The sequence below is a fragment of the Cyrtonyx montezumae genome, unplaced genomic scaffold (assembly GCF_038088225.1).
Source record: "Cyrtonyx montezumae isolate F1298 unplaced genomic scaffold, pur_monq_1.0 scaffold_17, whole genome shotgun sequence".
Lineage (NCBI taxonomy): Eukaryota > Metazoa > Chordata > Aves > Galliformes > Odontophoridae > Cyrtonyx > Cyrtonyx montezumae.
Window position 1 is genome coordinate 35228445 of NW_027071903.1, and position 20157 is coordinate 35248601.

The 20157-nt window shown below is 44.3% G+C and overlaps 1 protein-coding gene across 1 annotated transcript; it reads left to right on the forward strand.

Annotated features, from left to right (window-relative positions):
- Window positions 1–491: 491 nt before the first annotated feature.
- On the forward strand, window positions 492–15417 carry KIF23 (kinesin family member 23). The gene is made up of 20 exons (XM_065734101.1): window positions 492–568; window positions 1164–1300; window positions 1887–1996; window positions 2597–2767; window positions 4064–4176; window positions 4324–4445; window positions 4976–5078; window positions 5414–5493; window positions 5579–5698; window positions 6207–6366; window positions 6918–7085; window positions 7286–7443; window positions 7914–8087; window positions 8801–8980; window positions 9358–9639; window positions 11542–11772; window positions 12563–12645; window positions 12934–13015; window positions 13129–13199; window positions 14730–15417. Exons 2-20 carry the CDS (start codon window positions 1211–1213, stop codon window positions 14743–14745), a joined length of 2514 nt encoding a protein of 837 aa, XP_065590173.1. The 5' UTR covers window positions 492–568; window positions 1164–1210; the 3' UTR covers window positions 14746–15417.
- The last annotated feature ends 4740 nt before the right edge of the window (window positions 15418–20157 follow it).

Sequence of the window (20157 nt, forward strand, 5' to 3'; positions counted from 1 at the left end):
ATGGCTGGAAACAGGGCTGGGCTGGGGAAAGATGTGAACTTAAAAGCAAGAACATTAAATGCTGGAATAATATGACTTTATCCATTGTGAGGTGTCCGTGGTTCCTTAAGTACCTGTGTAGGTGATGGCTGGGGGCGAAGCAGAGACCTGAGCTCGAAACTGAAGGTTGTGAGCTTCTCTATTTGCATGTGAGGCCAGGCTTTCTGATCACTGGTTATTGATGGACATAAGCTTTATAAAAAGCAGAGGTTGCAGTTCTTTGTTATGCATATCTTACTGATTATTAGAAGAGCTGTAGTGGAGCAACTGTGCATGTTCAAAGGCAGCTGTAATCTTAGAGCGTGTTCTTTGCTGTTCTGCTAAGCTAATGGAAAGCAGTTCTAAGGAGTGAAGCATTTTGAAGCAATGGACTTCTGGGCTGGGGATCTTAAGACCGAGGGCAATGTGTCTTCTTCACTTCAGACGCAGTATTCCTTTAAAGAAGTCTTCGGTACCCTTGTTGCTCAGAAGGATCTTTTTGATGTGGTGGCTAAACCTCTAGTGGAAGATCTCATTCGTGGGAAAAACGGTAAGGGTTTACTTGTTTGCTCTCATGCCTTTGTGTGTCTGCTTTCTTTTTTTTTTGGTACTGTTATGATTTCAGGTTTCTTGACTATGTAAAAAATATATTTGTAATTATATATATGTATACAGCTTATTTGCAATGGGAACTGCTGTGGTTCAGCTCCCCTGTATGACTTCCTTGGGAGCCCTTGTGTAATGCTGTGTGTGCTTTGTGAGCCCAATTATAATTTTTGTGCACTATTAACTGAAGAAACTTTTTTTCCAGATGTGAATTACCCTCCTAAAGGCTGACCATAGAAACAAATCAATTTGTTCTAGGCATTCTTTGATAGCTTGAAGTATCTGGTTAATGTCAAGCTCCCAAGTAACAGCCAAAGTAAATCAGACTGCTGTACCTGGGACTTAGTGGCTGTATTTCTGTTTCCATTTCCAAATGCTTGATCCCAAAACAGGGGAAGTATTAGCAGTTGTAGTTGAAGTGTGCCTCAGCAGAGGCCTTTTTTCACGAGAATGTTTTACCCAAGTTAAAAAAAAGTCAGAATGTAACTGATGCTTTTTGAGACTGTAAGCATGATTATAGGACTCCCTTTCTCCTCTAGGTCTCCTTTTTACATATGGGGTGACAGGCAGTGGGAAAACCCACACTATGACAGGATCTCCTGGTGATGGAGGACTTCTCCCACGGTGTTTGGATATGATCTTCAACAGCATAGGACCCTTCCAGGCCAAGAGATTTGTGAGTAGTTTTGTACCAAATTCTCCACTCTGCTGCTCACAGCAACCTGAAATGGAACATCTCCTGTCTTAAACAACAGGAAATACCCTCCAAAAAACAATGGGATTTCTGAAGCAGGACCAAGGAGTCAGGCCTGGTTTCTAGGACAGGTGTATCAAGATGATGTATGGTCTAAGTGTTCTTGTAATTGTTGCTCATTTTTTAATCAATTAAAAAAATGAGTTAGGGTTTCCTGTGGCTTTTGTATCCTGAGACAACTTCTAATTCCATACTTAAAACAGAACATCCTTCTCTATATTGCTTTTCTTTTTATTTTTTTGCCATCCAAATATATTTGAAACAATACTGGAAGCTTTTTCCTTGGTAGCATGCTAGCTTGGCAGCCTCTGTGAAATATTTTTGTTTTGGGAGTACCTGTTTTCTGTCAAATCTCCTTGGAATTAGCTTAGCAGATTGAGTGTTAGTGAGGGGGTGTGGTATTTGCTGGCTGCCAGACAGCTTGATCAAATAACTTGTCTTTTGCTGGCCAACACCTTATGTTCACTACTGTTTGTCATTGCATTGACTCAACATGTTCACTGTTCAGGTTTTTAAGCTTGATGACAAGAATGGCGTGGATGTTCAGTGTGAAGTAGATGCTCTGTTAGAGCGGCAAAGAAGAGATGCCATGCCTGTTCCCAAAACTCCTTCTGGCAAGTGAGTAACTATTGTAACGTGCAGGAAAAGATTAGTTAATGTAAATGTTATTCTGAAACTGTGACTTTAAATTATCTTGGTGTCTTTATCTTATTGTTGGGGAAAAGAATGGATGAAATTCATGCAAGTGATACTCAATTTAGTGTCTTATGTTCCACGTAGATTGGAAAGCTGCATAGTGAAATGCTTTGATTCTAAAGTTTAGAATTGAATGATGTGAGGCTATTTTTTTGGTATGTTTCCACATGAGTAAAATGTTATGATTTGACCAGGAAGGGTTACTGTGAAGTTCAGCTTGAGGATGTTTTGCAAAATATTGAGGTTGCTGAACGGTGTATGATTCCAGCATCAGCTATCCAGGAATTCTGCAAGGTGCTTCTTACTGGAGCTGAGTGCAGCACTACTGGATAAGTGGATCTATCTATTTAGACTGTCCTGAGTGCACCTGAATCTGGATATGCTGGCTTTAGTTTCTAATGTGTTTCTGTACTCAAACTGCACCAGCTGTCACTGTGAGCTTATTTTTTTTGGCTGTTCAGCCAGACAAGGTAGCTGGCTGTGGGTGCTCCATCACAATTGCTTACTGTGTGTGATCAACAGGCGACAGATAGATCCAGAGTTTGCTGATATGATCAACGTGCAAGATCACTGCAAAGTGGAAGAAGTCGATGAAGATAACGTCTACAGCGTCTTCGTCTCCTACATCGAGATCTACAACAACTACATTTATGACCTCCTGGAGGAGGCTCCGTTTGAGCTGATAAAACCCAAGTTAGTAGGAATGACAATATTGATAAACTCACAGGGGTTTTGCTTTTGTGAGGATTGCGTGTCTTTGTGGCTGTAGTCTCTGCAAGTCTGTCTCAGTTCAGGTGAATCGCTTCCAAAAGTCACAGAGGTGATGTCTGAGGAATCTGGACAAGGGTATTTAAGTGTGCTGAGTTTCCTAGTGTAATGGAAGAGAAATAAGTAAATATTTAATTTCTTAGGCAATGCTGTATCCTGCTGAGGTTGTCTATTGGTGTTATTCCTAGCTTGTGACCACAGCTTGAAGAGCAAGCTATTTCATAGCTGATGTTTTCCTCTGGAAAACTGTGTACTGGGGAAAAGCTTGTGCATTATTTCTACTCCTTGCCAGTCATTTCCTTAGCAACAGAGATGAATAGTCTCACATGAAATTCTGGATGTTTTTTTGGAAAGGTATGTACTTGGCCGTGGTCCAGAACCAGTAAATCTTGTGATCTTTGGAAAGACAGTCTATAAATCAGACTTATTTGAACAGATCTTTAAAATTCTAAATCCATTAAAGAAAGCTATGTATATCTACTTGTACTTGAGTTAATTAGGGAGCTGGCCAATCTACAAGGACTTAGCTAGAGCAAAACAAGCCATTGTGTTGAGCCATTGAGAGCGTGCTCCAGGGCACTGCTTTGAAACAAGTTTGAATACCTGAATGCTCTCTAAATAGGAATGAAATTAGGTTTAGTTTCTTGCTGATCGTATCCAGATATCAGCCTAGGAAAAATCTTGGATTATTTTCACTTATGGAAGCTACAGTGCATTAAACATGAAAAGATCTTGGAGGCAAGCTGAATGACTTAATATTTTTAATCCTGTTTTTTTGGTAGGTGGAACAATTGCAACACTCCTGTGCGAAACGGTGACTTTATGTATGTGCCTAAGTGTGTTACTCCTGATAATGATGAGAGCATTTTAGTAGAAGCAGAAAATAAACTGACTCCTTACCCCCTCTTTGCTTTACTAGTGAATGTAGAACGCTGTTGAAGCCATCTTGCTTCTATAGGAGCCCTGTGCATGTAGTTATGCAATAGCTGCCACACAAACCTATGATTTCCAGTAAGACTTGCAATTAAACACAGCTTCTAAATTAGTAGCTGAAGTGTAACTAATCTTGGCTCCTTGTACTTCCACTTCCATCTGCTGTGTGGATAATTGCTGTATTTAGTCTGAATTGTATACTTAAATAATAGAGGACTTGCATGAGATGATACACTACTGTATATCCAACTCCACTGAAATTTAGTGCCTTCTTTTCTTGCCCTTTAGACCTCCACAATCCAAAATACTTCGTGAGGACCAGAATCACAACATGTATGTCATGGGATGCACAGAAGTAGAGGTGAAATCCACAGAGGAAGCTTTTGAAGCCTTTTGGAAAGGTAAACGGTGCTGAAACGTAACTTAAAGATGATCTGTCTGTATTGACTTTGTATGATCATGCTGAAAACACAACTGGCTTTTAGTAGGAGACAAGTCTGTTAAAGGAAGCAGGTGTTTGCAGGGGATGTTCTCCTTCTTTCAAACAGGACAGAAGAAGAGGCGCATTGCAAACACTCAGCTGAATCGGGAATCCAGTCGATCCCATGGTGTTTTCTTTATAAAGCTGGCTCAGGCCCCTCTGGATGCAGATGGAGATAACGTGCTGCAGGTGAGTTCTGGGGCATGCTATTAAAGGGGAATTGCACGTGTGTGTGTGTGCATGTATGGATACAGAGGTTAGAAATAGTGCTGGTGTAAACTTAGGTATACTGAAACTTGCAAATCTTTGAAGTGAATCAAAATTATGAGGTTTAAGTATTTCATTTCTCTCCATCCTGTAAATAGAGCATTAAAGAGAGCAGCAGAACTGTTCTTTCATTTATTCCTCCTCTGTTTTGAGCAAAACATCTTAAAGTAAGAATATAAGACTTAAAGGCTTTGAACAAGAGTGCTTGATATAATCTAGCTTGTGCTGCAAGACAGAGGATTTGATAAACTTGTTCACAAAAACCCTAGAGAGGCACGGGCTATAAATGTGCTCTCAAACTTATTCTGAAGGTGCAATATGTGTTTTGTTTTAAGTGTGCCTGCTGGCTTGGGGTTGTGAGGTATGCTCCCCTGCGCCCCACCCACCCCGTGCCCCCATAGAACGTGGGGAGTGTAGAGCTAATAATTAGCCTAATTTCTTTCCTGTAACAGGAGAAGGAGCAGATCATTTTAAGCCAGCTGTCCTTAGTTGATCTGGCTGGAAGTGAAAGGACAAATAGAACAAAAGCTGAAGGGAACAGGCTGCGAGAAGCAGGTATGTGCCACGCTTGGCCCATCAGTTTTATAGGCTTGGCTGTGCAGGTGCTAATCTTGTAAAGAAACCAGAAGGAGAATTGTTAAGTGTTTTGTTACTATACTTGGTTATCTCCTTTGATGGCCTTCAATCCTCCAGCTTAGGAACTGAAAGATTTGGAAGCATTTATTGCATTTGTGGATAGTTCAGATTATTTGGAATGGGTATCAGTAGCAAATGACTTCTGGGTCCAGGCAGTTTATCTTAAAAAAAAAAAAAATTATATAATAATAATACATTGCATATATGATGCGGATAGCTGCTTACAGAGTTTTATTTGATGTCATTATTTTAAGGTAATATAAATCAGTCATTAATGACGTTGAGAACGTGTATTGAAGTTCTACGGGAGAACCAGATGTATGGAACAAATAAGGTATCCAACCTGCCTTTCAAGCATCTTGTGATGAAGAGCTGATGTAAGAAGAGCTTGCCTGAGCTTTTTTCTACTTCATTTTTAGATAGTTCCATACAGAGACTCCAAACTGACTCATCTCTTCAAGAACTATTTTGATGGTGAAGGAAAAGTGCGTATGATTGTATGTGTTAATCCTAAAGCTGAGGACTACGAGGAAAGCTTGGTAACTTTCTGCAGTTCTTATCTTTTTCCACTCTACATTTAGCTCTGAATTATTGAGCTACTTTAGTAGGTGGCAGGGATGATAACTTATACTGTTTGGACACTTCAGGCAGCCAGATGTAATGCTGCAGGGTGGGTATGCCCTCTAAGTCTTAATTTCTCCTCTCAAACATGCTAATACTGCTCGTGTGCAACACAGGAAGTTTCTTATTCACAGCAGTCCAGGCAGTGGGGGCTAAAGCACCAAAATATGACCAGGACAGTATTTGCAAGAACTTAAGACATGTGTGCAGTCAGGATTATGGCTCTTTGAGGGCTGAAGGAAGGGAAGGTGTAACTGGAAAGATTTTTAGATGCTGTATTTCAGATTTGCAAGCTATCCAGCTGGGAAACAGTGAAGATTTTATGTTGATAACATCTCTGCTAAAACTTCTGTGGCTCTCAAATGTCACTTTGGGGACAGCTGCTGTTTGAATGGAGTCGTCAGGCTGGCTTTTGTTCCTTTGTAGCAAGTGATGCGTTTTGCAGAGATGACTCAGGAGGTGGAAGTTGCAAGGCCTGTGGACAGACCGCTGTGTGGTTTAACGCCCGGGAGGCGTTTCAGGAATCAGGCCTTCAGAGAGGAGCTGGCACGGAAGCTGGAGATCCGAGGTGGCCCAATTAACGGAGGTAAATAGAGAGCCAGGTGATCACAGCACACACCTTTCTCCCTATTGTTAAGGGATGAAGGCCTCTCTAAGAACAAACCTGAGCCTCGAAAGCACACGAGGAGCTGTGCTTAGCTGCTGGTGGTGAGCTTTCTCTGCATTAGGTGCACCTGAATTGCTCTTTTCATGCTGCAGTGCTGCTTACACTGTAATTGGGCTTATGCTACAATTCTCAAAGTAATTCTTTGTTGATGATGAGCTGAGTTCAGGGTCCCATTACTGCAGCTCTGGAGAAGAGATTGTGCTGAAGATAATGCTTTGATGCGTTTATGCGCTCTGGGTTTACTTTAGAAATTAGGATTTGCCCGGAGGTATTGTAAGGAATGAATCACAAATGTCACGTTTAATCTCTTCTCAATACTGTCAACTATTCAGAAAACGTGTAGTTCTCATTAATAATTCTACATCCTGTCTCCTTCATAATTCTGTGGAGTGATCTGTGGCTGTGCATTGTCAAACGAGAACTTTGTTCTCTGGCTTGCTGACAGAGTTCCTTGGCTTTAAATCTTACAGAAACAGAAGAGCAATCTGCTTCAGAAATATTTGTGCAGAACTTTCCTCCCCTGCCTTCGTGTGAGCTATTGGATATTAACGATGATCAAACGCTTCCAAAGTTTATTGAAGTCCTGGAAAAACGTCATAAACTCCGACAGAAACTGTCAGAGGAGTTTGCCAAGAACGGTAAGAATTTGAGCACTGATGTGGAGCAGGATTTTGGTGTCCTCACTGCTGCTCAGGCATCTCTTGTGCACTAGTGTGGAATAATTACCTCGCCTAGGCTGGCGGTCTAAAAACCCTTTTGTTGGGGTAATGAAGTAGCTGGTAGTGTCAGGTGAGTAGGAGAAAGGAGGAGAAAGTAAACTGTGTTGACTCTCTTGCAGTGGTTTCATTTAAGACTGTGCTGCGAGAACTTGATTCCAGTGTTATGTCCAAAGAAAACTACATTCAGGGGAAGCTGTCTGAAAAAGAGAAGATAATAGCAGGACAGAAAACAGAGTTAGAACGCCTGGAGAAGAAAATGAAAACTTTGGAATACAAGGTGAGTTTCCTTCCCTTGTTGTGTGCTATATGGTTCCTAAGCACAGCAAGCTTTTTCTGTCCACCATTTGGCAAGTTTCTTCAAGTTGCTTTTAAGGTGGATAGAAACAAAATCAAAGGTACCTTGTGGGGAACCTCTGAGTGTTTCTAGCTTTTTGAGCAGAACTGTTGCATCATTTAGGCTGGGAAAGACCCTTAAGGTCCTGAAGTCCAAATGTCAGCCTCTAACACTACCAGGTCCACCACTAAACTCTGAGCTGCGTGTCCACAAATTGAGACTTCAGTAATGCATTTAAATGGGTCACGTTGTAAAGTGTGCAGAACTCCCTGGCACGTGAGCTTCTCAGCTGGTGGGTGTGTTGGTGAAACAGCTCTAATGAGCATATATTCCAGCACAGCCACTGTGCTTCTGGGCTTAGGTGGTTGTGTTGCCTGAGGGACATAGCAGAGTTCTTCCTCTCTTTTTTCCAGATTGAGATTTTAGAGAAGACTGCTACGATTTATGAAGAAGATAAACGTCACCTTCAGCAAGAACTGGAAAGCAAGAGCCAGAAGCTGCAGCGTCAGGCTTCTGACAAGCGCAGGTTGGAGGCACGGCTGCAAGGCATGGTTGCTGAAACAACCATGAAATGGGAGAAGGAGTGTGTGAGTATGCTGCAGGATGTGTTAGAGCTGTCTAATGGAGTAATGCTGGAGGGAACTGGGGAGCTAGGTTGTTTGTTGCTTTTTTTTTTTAAGGCTTTTCTTTGTTTTCTTAATATTATTAAGAGGGAAGACGTATTTGGCTTTTAATTGAGGATTTGAACAGGCATTTTCATCTTAAATTTCATAAATGTTATATGATTGAATGAATTCCTCGAGGGCCCACGATACAACTAGAGCAGCTCTCTTGTGTGTTTCATTTCAGTATGTGGAACTTGTTCTTTTGGGTTTATGACCCTCTGAGGAGTGATTCTTTTGTCCTGTCAGTTGTCAGGAGAAGCCTGATATCAGGCTTTTCCCCATTATCCTCATGTAAACTCCTGTTCAGGTATGTGCTTCGTGAAGAATGAGGGAACTAAATCTGAGGAATTAATTTGCACTACTGCAGGACTGTTTACTTCCTCAGGGCTATCAATGAACTGCAGTTAGATGGTGGTCTGATTTGCCCTTGTAGTTTAGGAATCAAAATATTTATGGCATCAGACATAGTCTTGGCAGTCTTTCTTTTTAGCTCAATACATCATTACTTTCATCAGCTTGTATCTCATAGGAAAAGAATGTCCTTGCATATAGAATGCAGATTATATTCAAACTTACAGCCCAGCTGCTCTGTTTGTGTCAGGTACTTCATGCTTTTCTTTGCTTTGTCTTTGTAGGAGCGTCGTGTAGCAGCAAAGCAGCTGGAAATGCAGAACAAACTTTGGGTCAAAGATGAAAAGCTGAAGCAGCTGAAGGCCATTGTTACTGAACCAAAGAATGAAAAGCCAGAGAGGCCTTCACGGGAGAGAGACAGGGAGAAGCCTATTCAGAGATCAGTGTCTCCACCACCAGTACCTGTAAGTTGCCTTTAAAGCCTCTTCTTGGTAAAGGGACAAGCATACTTCTGAGAGTGAACTAAAATGCAGAGCACTTTTCTCTAGAAATTGTTTCCCAAGCACAGAATTTGGATGATTGAACTGCTTTTGAATTCTTCCTCTCCTCTTTGTATTTATCAGTGTTTTTTATTTGTGCTCCTACTTTCCTAATGCCTTTAGTGTTGGAAGAACTGATTCTTAGTGCTGTCACTGCAGTGCAGTAGCTCTCCAAAGCCATACATTTGGGTGGCTCCACTGAATGTTGGCTACGTGCAGTGACACTGTTTTGTTGCCTCGTGTATCTGTATTGCTAACTGCTTTCCCATTCTCTTTAGCCCTCACGTAACTTTATTGCTCAGGTCCCTGACAGGCAGCAGCTCGTGAGCAACCAGCAGGTGCACAGACGCTCTAACTTTTGTAGCAGCATTTCTGTGGCTTCCTGTGTTATGGAGTGGGAGCAGAAAACCCCTTCACACAAGAATACCGGTGGCACCCTTAAAACAAGGACTAGACAACAAGAACCAGAACAAAGTAGAGACTGTAACACCTCAGACAGAAGGCGAGGGATGTGCTGGACTGGAGTCACTGAGGTTCCCAAGCGTAGAGATGAGCTAGAAATAGAAGAGGATCAATGCTGCAGGGTTAGTGCTGCTCCTGTCAACAGCTGAATGCAGTGTGACTTAGTCTGGCTCAAAAGTTCATCGCAACTGCTCTCTTACACCGAGTGTAAAAGAGATGTTTGAATTTTCCCCTATGTGTATTTCTCATAGGGCATTACTGTTTCCAAGTTGAATCTCCCCGTTACTCAATTTAAATATTGAATTTGGCATTTAAAGAACCTTTTAAAAAGCATTTTCATTTCTTATTAGCGTGTAGATAGCTGTGGAAAGGAACTCTGAAATAACTAGGCCTTTTTTTTTTCTTGTAGCTATCAATGTCTTTGTTTTGATTCGTATCTGTCTCCTCAGATCTGTCTTACAGCCTGCAACCTACCATGGTCCATTTGGGCAGCTTAAAAGGTGGTCTTATGAGCCAGCCACATGTCTGCTAGAAATAGTGCTTGGATGAATTTCTCACTCGAATAGCTGTTAACTTTTGCTTTCCTAGTATAGCCTTTCCAAATTTACTCATCTGCATTAATTCTGGGGGCTTTGCTTACAGTTGAGAGATGCTTTTCCATTAAATTACTGTGTGCAAATGTTTATATCTGTGGTATCTCTATCATGGGGTAACTGTCACAGTGGCTCAGGTAAAACCAAGAGAATTGTACTACACCCTACTCCCAGGCTCAGAGTTCTTGAGGGGGCTTCCCAAGTAGTTTATCATGGTAGGATTCATCTTTTGGATAATGCTTTCAACATTCTTGTTACTTGCCAGCTCCAGCCCTTCAAAGTATGGGATGTGGTGTAAGCAGATGCTGTTCCAGTTCACTAATACACAAGCCACCAGCATCAGAGTGTGGGATGTGTTCTCTCCTACAATAAAATGTGACTGGTAGTAGCATCTTCCTTTTGGACATAATTTCTAGTTTTCTAGGGCACCCTGGCAGAATTACTTGCTGCTTCTCCACTAAAGAGTGGACAGATCTTGAGTGTTTTATTCCCAGTTTTCATGTAAAACTGTCTTGTTGAAAGCCACGTGTCCCTAGGTACGTTTAATCTCTAAAAGCTGCTTTAGCTCTGTGAGGTTTACCTGTGAGGGACACAGCTAGCCTCACATCTATTGCAGGGAAAAATCCCAGTTGCTGCTCATCATCTGAAAGCACGGTGGATGGAGTTTGCATTCGTAGCTTTGGGTTATGTGACACCACTGTGATTCACAGAGCTCTGTAAATTCGTGAGTCAACAGAACAGAGAGAGCCTGAGGTATTCTTTCAAATGCCCGTTCAAGGATTTGGAAACAGATTTCCTCTATTTTCTGGTTTACCTGAGCAACTGACGGTGAACTTAAGATTAAAGATGAAATAAATTGTGAAGCTCCATTGCTTCTTGTGGATTTCCAGCAGCTGGGCTCAGAAGCAGTAATGCAAGGAAAGGGCACTCCTCCTTTTCCTCTGCTCATAATACTTCTGAGTTAACAGAGGCTTTGCATCTTCCAGAGGTGTTGGAAATCCATACTGATTCTGTTCCCTCTGCTACGTCATGATTATATCTTGATCCATTAGTGCCTCTGTGGGAACACCCCAAATTTCTCTTTTCAGGTCGGTTAATATGTTCACAGCAATCAGATCTGGGAAATCTGGCAGGAGTGCTGCCAAAGAGAAAGAGATTCTCCTTGAGAAAACTTTACTGCGTAGGGAATGCAACTGATTGGATAAAACGACATCAAATTAGTGGGGAATAATTGGCACAGAATCCATCGGGAGTTCTTTGCAGGGCTCACGGTAACAGTACATTTCCCGATGGATTCCAAAGGGAACAAAGCTTTGATCTTCAGATAAACACATCTTAACCAGACCTGCAAAATTGGCTTTTGCTAATGATAATCCTTTGAAGCAGCTTCCTGTGTGCTGATTTCTTGTGGTTCTCTTCCACTATGATCAGAACGCACCTCCAGTTCGCCTCAGACACAGACGGTCGCGCTCAGCTGGGGAGAGATGGGTAGATCATAAACCACCTTCTAATCTGCCCACTGACACAGTCATGCAGCCAAATGTCCTTCATGCCATCACAGTAGCAGCTGCAAGTGAAAAGGCACTAGCTAAGTGTGACAAGTACATGCTGACGCACCAGGAGCTAGCCTCTGATGGGGAGATTGAGACAAAACTAATTAAGGTAAAGCCAACACCCCTGTGCTAAACTTGTGATAACCCTGTCAAATCCTATTTCTGGCAATGTATTTGTGCTGTGGGCTTGTGCCTTGCGGAAAGGTATGTTTGACCCCGAGTGCTGAGAGATGGGATTGGGAAGCTTTGTGCTGTCGGGCTCCAGGAAGGTTTTAGAGTCTGAGAATGCTTTTCCTGGGCTCTGTCATTACTTTGTGTGTACACCATCACGTGCTTATTACTTGGTCGCCATCTTTCTTGGAAGTAATTAAGGTTTCTTTTCCCCTCTAGTAAAATACAATAATCCATTCATAATGAAAGTTTCTTAGACTCGTGACTGCAGCTAATCTTGCAGAGTTGGTCTTGTTGGAATGATATTTGATTTAGATTAGGGAGTTAGGTGGCTGCAGTGAAGGATGCTCAAATGCTCCAAAACAGAGTTCCTAGTGTACAGCTAATGAGCAGATGGCTGGGGTGGCTTAGGCTTTGAATGCTTGCAGTGTTTGTGGTCCAAAATGCTGACTGTTCTTACCTGAGGCAAACTGAGAACTCTTTGTAATTCATAGAGAAAAGCTTTTCATTTGTTATGAGCGTGCATCTTTTTCCCTTTGAGGTTTCGTAGTTGTTGGTTTTGCTTGATTACTTTATGTCTAGTGAGGAAGAATGTACTTGCTGGTGTATGCTTAGTAACTTGAAAGGAAACTGTAGCTGTGAGTGCTTAAGTTTCCACCTGAAAACTAACTGCGTGGCTGCCCCTGTAACCTCATGACTGTAACTTGTTAACTGCTTTTGGCTCCCAGGGTGATGTTTTCAAAACCAGAGGCGGTGGTCAGGCTGTGCAGTTCACAGAGATAGAGATACTGAAGCAGGAGTCTCCAACTGGGTGAGTTGTGCTCTTAACTTCCAACAGAATCGGGGCCCAAAATTGTGTAAGTTGGGTGGTTAATGTGTAACTGATTCTGGTCCAAATGATTGAACAAAAAGTTGTTGTGTCTAACTCAAAATCATGTGAAAGTACACTTGGGGAGCTTGTAGGTACTGATGGTGCTGCTAAGGCTGGTATGCTGTTGGCAGAAAAGTGTTTAACTGAAGAACATATAGTGCATGAGAATCCTGTCACATCCCTTTAAAGAATGTTTCTATAGCATTTTCCCCCATCCTTGTCTTACAGTCGAAAACGAAGATCATCACCTTCCAATGCTGATCCACCAGAGGATGCTGCAGACTCTGAATGGACTGATGTGGAAACCAGAGTAAGCTACAAAGGAGGGAGATGTCTCATGTTTCCTCTGGATGGGGGCTTGGAGTAATGTTGATAAGCTGGGTCAGGTTTAGGGTTAGAGACTGACTTTCTGTGTCTTCTCAGTGCTCTGTGGCCGTGGAAATGAGGGCAGGATCTGCTCTTGGACCTGGATATCAGCATCACGCTCAGCCCAAGTAAGTGCCCCTCCTCTAGCTGGTGTATTGTTCTCTTTCCTGCTAACACCTGAAGTGAGACAGTGCTTTTTTCCCCTTCACCTCGATGCCCTTCCTGCTTTGGGTTTGTGATGCGTACGCTTTCAGCATGCTGTCAAGTGAACAGGTTTGTTGAGTGTTGGAAACACTGACTGTACAGATCTGTAGGGGACTTCTACCCAGAAGATGTGTTCTGGCATGTTCTCTGGCATTTAGTGCTGTGAGCAGAATGTCAGGTTCGATCTTGTCCTTCTGCAGCAATTCAGAGTGCTCCTAGCTGGACTGTAAAAAGCTGGGGGCTGTAGCATGCCTGGCAGGTCAAAATTGGAGTGGGATTGAAGGTGGCAGTGGCATAGGACTGCCCTGTATCCCTCTCCAGTCCCTCTGGCCTTCATCAGTTGCTGTTGTAGTCAAAACAAAACCCCCATCTTTGTATCTTCAGGTAAATTTAAATAAAGCTACAAATACCTCACCATTTTGAGTGGAAACTGAGGGAATCATGGGATGTATTTAGTAGAATACCTGAATGCAGCTAGTATTTCAGCTGCTACCTGCTATGCAACTGCCAAGGCATCTGCTAAGGAGGCGTGGGCTTTAGTTGTGGTAGAAGAAGCTTTCTTCTTCTTTAGATGCATAGATAAGTCTGAATTCTTTGGGACTCTCATCATTCTTTAATGTGATGGGATCAGAGTTGCAGTTATGCAGCAAATGTACCAGATCAGAAGCCTCCTTTTCTGGGAGAAGCTGAAATAATGTACTCAGTGAAGTTAGTGCCTAACACTTGAACCAGACATCTAAAACAAATCTCTTGCCTATAAAAGAAACGTTGCAGATGATTTAGTCTTGCTGAACTCGATGTTGCAGGGCAGACCTAAGCATCCAGGTTTGGACTCTTGCAGATAGGTGCTGGCAATGCTGTGGAAGTCACCTGTTCAGCTCAGGGGAAGGCAGTTTGTGGTTTCACAAGATTTGGCTTCACCAAAGCCAACCAAACTGCTCATATTTGGAACCAGAACAGTGAGAAGTAGTGAAACACAGGCTCTCATCTCTTGTGTGATGGCTATTTGTGCTAAAGGGTTTAGAGCTGTAGCTGCAAGGTGTTCTGGGGAGCTTCTGAAACGAGTGGTTCCTGTTGTGGGTGAGGTCACGGGTGCTGTTGTCGTGTTGGTGTGTACTCCATCCCTTCTCACAAAGCCAGCTCTTGCTGCAGCCTTCCACTACTGTGGCAAGTCTTGTCATTTTCTGTGTGTTGAATTGGGACTCGTCCTTCTTTAAAGCTAATAAATTGAAATCAAACTTCATTTTAAGCCCGTGGCTATTTTAAAAACCAAGAAAACAAACTTCAACTGCTTCTTGATAAATAAGCTCTTTGCTTTGCTTGTAGCCTTAGCATAGGAAGTATGTGGAATTTATGCATGCAGCACAACAGGTAAATGGCTTATTGACTGCTGCTACAGAGAACTACTGCTGTGTGAGATCTGAAAGTTGTTTGATTGCCTTGTTTTCTTGTAGGCGAAGAAAGCCATGAACTTCACGTCCTGCTGCGTTGGAATCCTGTTGATTTTTATCAGGCTTATCTGCTGCCAGGGACAAACTGACTGCTTTGTTATCACGACAAGCCTGTGTGTTTTTTACACTGGCCCATGCAGGCAATGGTTAAATGGAAAATCCTTTTTGCACACCCAAAGAAGCGTGTGAGTGGGTGCAAATCCTTTCAGTGGACAGGGGAAGGTTCTACTGTTGCATGCTGTGGACTTCTGAAGAACACCTTCTGTCTTGTATGTATGAAACCCTTGTTGTTAAGCTGTATCTTTACTGAGTAATGACACAAGGCTGTTGCCTTGCCTATTTTTCAGCTCCTTATTAAACATACTTGTTTTCTGTTCGCTATCCCTTTCTTGTCAGGCCCTCTGTTCTGAAGAGATGTAAATGCTGCCATTTATTCAGATGCAGTAATGCACTTTAGGAGTGTTCTTATGCCATTTCATATCTTATTATAGCCAGCAGCAGCTTGCTAATGTAAATTTCTTCTCGGAAGGATTACCTTTAATTATTTAATATACAAATCAGTTTGTGAAAACTATTTCAGTCTCAGTCTTCTAGTAGATATGGGGTAAAAGGGTAATGTGCTCACAGATACGGTGAGGACCTTGTATGTGTGGCTCTGTAAGCATGGTAAAATAAATACTTTTATTCAGTGGCTCTTATCAGTCTTAATCTTTGCAGTTTAACATCTGTGCTGTAGCAAGGACGAGGTAAGCCATTAAGAAGACCATGGTGGGCAAAGACTGTGGTTGAATGCAGCCCTTGTTTGTGATGCTCCTGGAATTCAAAGTGAGGAATCTGCTTGGCTCCCCGGTGCGTTTGGGACGTGCTTATCTTCAGGTCTGCAAATCCTTTGGGGAGGGAGGTTGGTTCTGTTCATGGGGAGTGACTGGGTTACCAGACACTGCAGCCTCCAGCTTTACGTTGTCTGTGAGGGGGTTTATATTCCTTCCACAGATCTCCCTGGCATAAGGCTAGGGGAGGATGCTGTACAGCACTGGTAATTGTTAGAGTTAACACTGTCCTCTGTGGCAGTATGGATGTTGATAAGCTAAGAGCAGACTCGATGGTAATCCCTTGGAGGAAGCCATGCAGCAGTGTTTTACTTGTTGTCTTGAGCTGTGCTGCTTATTGGATTCTGAGGCCTTCCACCTCAGTCTGGGGAGCAAGAAGTCCTTGTTTAAAGAGAAGCCACCAGCACAGATAGCTGTGGCAGGCATGTGTTCATTTCATTGTGTTCTGGGTGCTGGTTGGGGTGCAATCTTGCTTTTACAAGCTTATGACCTCATTAGTAATTGTCTACATTTCAAGACATTGCATTTAAGTCAGAAATGGGCAAACAAGAGGAAAAAAAAAACCCACAATAAGAGAGGAAAGAACAGCCTAAAGATGGCTGCTTTTCTTTTTTTGGTTTTTGAAGAGATTTTTGAGTTGGAGCTAAATGGGTGAGTCCTGGACTGCAGCGGACCAGCAGGAAGCTCTGCTGTGGCAAGCCAATGCCACTAGGTGGTGTGAAATAACCACCATCGGGGGGCTGGCCTTGGACTCCTGCTCTCACCCTCCCTGCAGGGAGGTGGGCTTGGCCCTGAATTCCTCTGGGACGTTGCTAACCCGTGTGCTGTGTCCCCACTGCCACACGTCTCCTGCCTTACCTGCTGCACCCCAGTGGGCAAAGGCATCATCTCTGATTTAGACCCAGTCATCCTGTTGTCAGTGTAAGCTGTATTGAGAGTGTTTCTGGGGAACCCTGGGAGGAGGGAGCCTTGGGAAATGGTGCTCAGGACTTTGTAAAGGAGAGCAGTGGCTGCAGACTGTGGCTTCACCTGAGTTGCTTTGCAAGCAGTGTGAACGAGGCATTCTGACTCAGCTCTCAGTGTGCTGTTTTCTCTGTCACTTGGGGCAAAGGCTGTGTGGCCAAGGTGTCTGTTTCCCAGTCCTTGTCAAGTTGTGTCTTGACACGTGATGTTTTGCAGTATCTCAGGAAGGAGCTTTGTGTCCTGAATGAGAATACAGGAGGAGAAGAGTCACTGCAGCCACCGTGCCCAAATAAGGGTTAAACCTGAGGCCTTGTGATGGAGGATGCCTGCGTCCTTGGCAGTGCTGGGAGGGAGGTGGCAGCGTGTTAACAAGTTGTATCAGGTCTGTGACTTGTTCTTCACGTGCCCGAGCTGCCTGTGAGGTCTGTCTGGGCTAGCTGCTCAGGTCTGTGTTGGGGAAGAAACCCAACTTAGCAGAGTGTTCCCTGGGAGGGAGCGTGAGGTCTGTTGGCCTGGGGAGGGCGTGCATGGTGGCAGAAGTTCAGTGCATATCAAGCTGTTCCCTGGCCCAGACCGAGCAGCGTTTCTCCATCACTGCATCTGCATTCAGTGCCACTCAATTGCATTCCTGTGAAGTCGTTCCTCATGTCTTTGTGTCTTCTTCACATATTTACTCTAGCACATAGCCCTGGCGGTGTTTACTCTGCAAAGATTCCTCCAAGGCTCAGCTAAGCACACAATTTACTCAGCTAACAAGGGCTGGCATTTATTGTGGGTATCTCTGTGTACTTGTCATTCTTTAGTCTCCGCTGACATTCAGCGGGAAGCGTGAAAGCAAACAGCAGCATGCAGAAGGAGGGTTGCCTGTACCACTGCTCCTCTGTGAAATAGCTGAGCTGAGGCCTCCTGCTTGGTGCTGGCTGCTGTCAGTGGGGTGGAAAAGCCTTTATGAGGGAACTGGACTTCTGGTTGGAAGCAGAGGTATGGGGCTTTGCTTGTTTTTGCAGTGTCCTAATGCCTACCTTTGTTTTTCCCTTGAGCTTTGTGCAGGTTGGGGCTAGTGCTACTCAAAGCATGTAGCCCTGTGGAGTAAATAATGATGAGTTACAGTTGGGCAGGATCTGGGGAGCTTAGCTCTGTATTTGTTGTTGCCCAAGCAGGGGCTCTAAAGCCAAGGACACCTTGGGGCCTCACTAGGTAGGGTACTCAAATGTGCTGCTCAGGAGAGATCAGTCGTGCGTGGAACCAAAGCAACCAGGGGGATGCAGAGGCATGGAAAATTATGCAATATTGGGTCATCTTAAATATATATATATATATAAAATCTGTGCAGGGAAGTCCCTGCTAATTGCTTTCTCCAGTAGCTTCCTCTGAGTCCTCCCAGGTTCCTTGCAGGCTCTTGTTCCTCCTGCCTGTCCTTCCGTTGGCGAGCAGGATCAAACCATATTCCAGTGGGATGCGTTTTGCAGAGGCGTGGAGCCCACTGGTGAAAGCAGCTCTTCACTGCTTTTGTTCTGAGGTTGGTTTTTGTGATTCCTAGTTCCTGGAGCCAGCAGCCAGCAGAATTTCAGCACTTCAAGTCAGCTGCTCTGGAGGAGGAGTGATGAGCAGCGGATGCTCTGTGCTTTCTGCGGGCGAGCCTGGTGTCAGAAGAATCCTGATTAGTTTGCTCGTAGTTAAGTTCTTTGGTATTCTTGGCAGATGCTGTTGTACATTCAGTTTGCTGAACTGAATTCGTGTTTACCTTTTGAGGTAACAAATTCCTGCCACAATGGGCCCAAGCCTGCAGTTAGTGCTGCCCGTTCTTCCTGCCAGCTCTGCAACATCAGAGTTTCCTACTGGCAAAAGGTGAAGGCTCTGGGCTCTGTTGTCTGCGTTGCTTGGATGTTCTTGGCATGAACTGGCTGCAGCCTCTGCTGAGTAATAAAAAGCAGAAGAATAACATGCAGGCTCGACCCTGAAATCGTAGACTTCTCACAGGGAGCTGGAGTTAGATTTGCTCTTGAACCTGGGCTCTTCTGAAAGCTGTCTCAAAGCAGGTCAGGATGCAGTATGAAAGTTCAGGACACCAATCTTATTCCTGCTCGTGTTCCTCCCCTTTGGCTCCGTGGCAGTGAATCACTGCTAAGCATGTAAGTACCAGAAGCCTGTAGGATTAGCTGAACTCTTCCCAGCGAAGTTAACGGGATTTTACTGCCTACCTCACTACCCTGCCTGATCTTCCTGCCAAAAAAAGGGTGCCTGCACTCTGCTCCCTTGAAAGCATTCTGGCTGAGCTCAGCCCGCGTTGCTGGGCAGCCTGCCAGAGAGCAGGGGATGAAAAAGCTGATACGGAGGAGCCTGTCTGCTTTTGGACCTGGCAGCTCCCGTGCGTGCTTCACACTCGCATGCTAACATGCTCCAACCCTGACCCCGGCGGCTCCAGCTGTTCTCAGCTCGGGCCCTGCCATTCCCCACATCCTCCCGTGCTGCCTGGTGGAAGCTATTTGCGGGCAGGGATCAAAGGTGTACGGGCACAGAGCTGTGTGTGTGGCACCCGTGGGGTGGGCACGAAGGCTGAGAGCTCTCTGCGACCCACAGCGGTCAGCTTGAGCCAGCCTGTAGGAACTGAAAGTGGAACTGCTGCTCTTCCGAGAGAGGAGAGCCCAGAGGTGCATCGGGAGCGATCTGCAGCACACAGCCCTCTCCTGGTGTCTGTCTCCAGCATGTCCTGATTTATGTTGAGCTCAGATGCTGTTAAAAATAATCCTCCCGCATGCTAAAATTACACCACCTCTGATTTGCGTGCAGTTTTGTGGATGAAGTGCCTATGAAAAGAGGAGTGAAACATTGCTCACAGTTGGCATGGGGGGAAACTGGCTGCAGAAAAAACAGCACGGGGATGGTGCTGGCACAGCTGGCTCACCCTGGGTCAGTGCCCAGCAGAGGGATCAGCTGTGTGACCCCAAAGGTGTGGGGTCAGCCACGTCTCACCAGCATGTCAGCTTCCTCCTGTGCCACGTGGGCAAAAACTTGGTGTCTGAGACAGCGGTGAGGAAGCCCCTTCCTGCCCAAGCAGCTGGCTCTGGAGCTTTGGGTACTTGGGTTTACTTTTAAAATACCACGAGCTGCTCTTGTTGTATTGGAGGGGGGGGAATCTAGAGTCTGTAAAACAGTTCCCTGGGACGGGAGGCTAATCCTCTTATTTCTGCACGTTTCTGGATGATTAAATGGCTGGATTATTTAAGTAGTGATTTGTTGCTGGATTGCATCATCAAGGAGATCAGAGGCATAAATATTAGCTTTGGGCTTTTGGCTCTTGATCGTTGAAAGGGGTAGAAGGTGTTCTGTGGACAAAAGGCAGAGAAATGAAATTAAATGAGCATGTGGAGTAGCGGGTCACAGCGGAGTCCCTAAACCCTTATTGGCTCTGAGAGCTTTAACCTTTATAAAGAACGTGTCCTGTGAGCAACATCAGCTCTGCCTAGTAAATCTGGTCTCCTACTGTGCTTCTGAGTGAACTGGCCCTTCTGCTGTACTTGGAAACGTTTCTGTGGTGTTTGTTAGCTTCTAGGGCTTGGATTAGGACTTCCCTCGCAGCGAGCCAAGTCCTGGCAGCCCTTCGTATGGCTTCAGCAGTGAGTGGCTGCATGGGATGG

Coding starts and splice junctions, on each gene's coding strand:
- KIF23 (XM_065734101.1), top strand. CDS start 1,211: ATGACAGGATCTCCTGGTGATGGAGGACTTCTCCCACGGTGTTTGGAT. Junction 2,768..4,063: donor TTTGAGCTGATAAAACCCAA/GTTAGTAGGAAT, acceptor CTTGCCCTTTAG/ACCTCCACAATCCAAAATAC. Junction 5,494..5,578: donor AGATGTATGGAACAAATAAG/GTATCCAACCTG, acceptor CTTCATTTTTAG/ATAGTTCCATACAGAGACTC.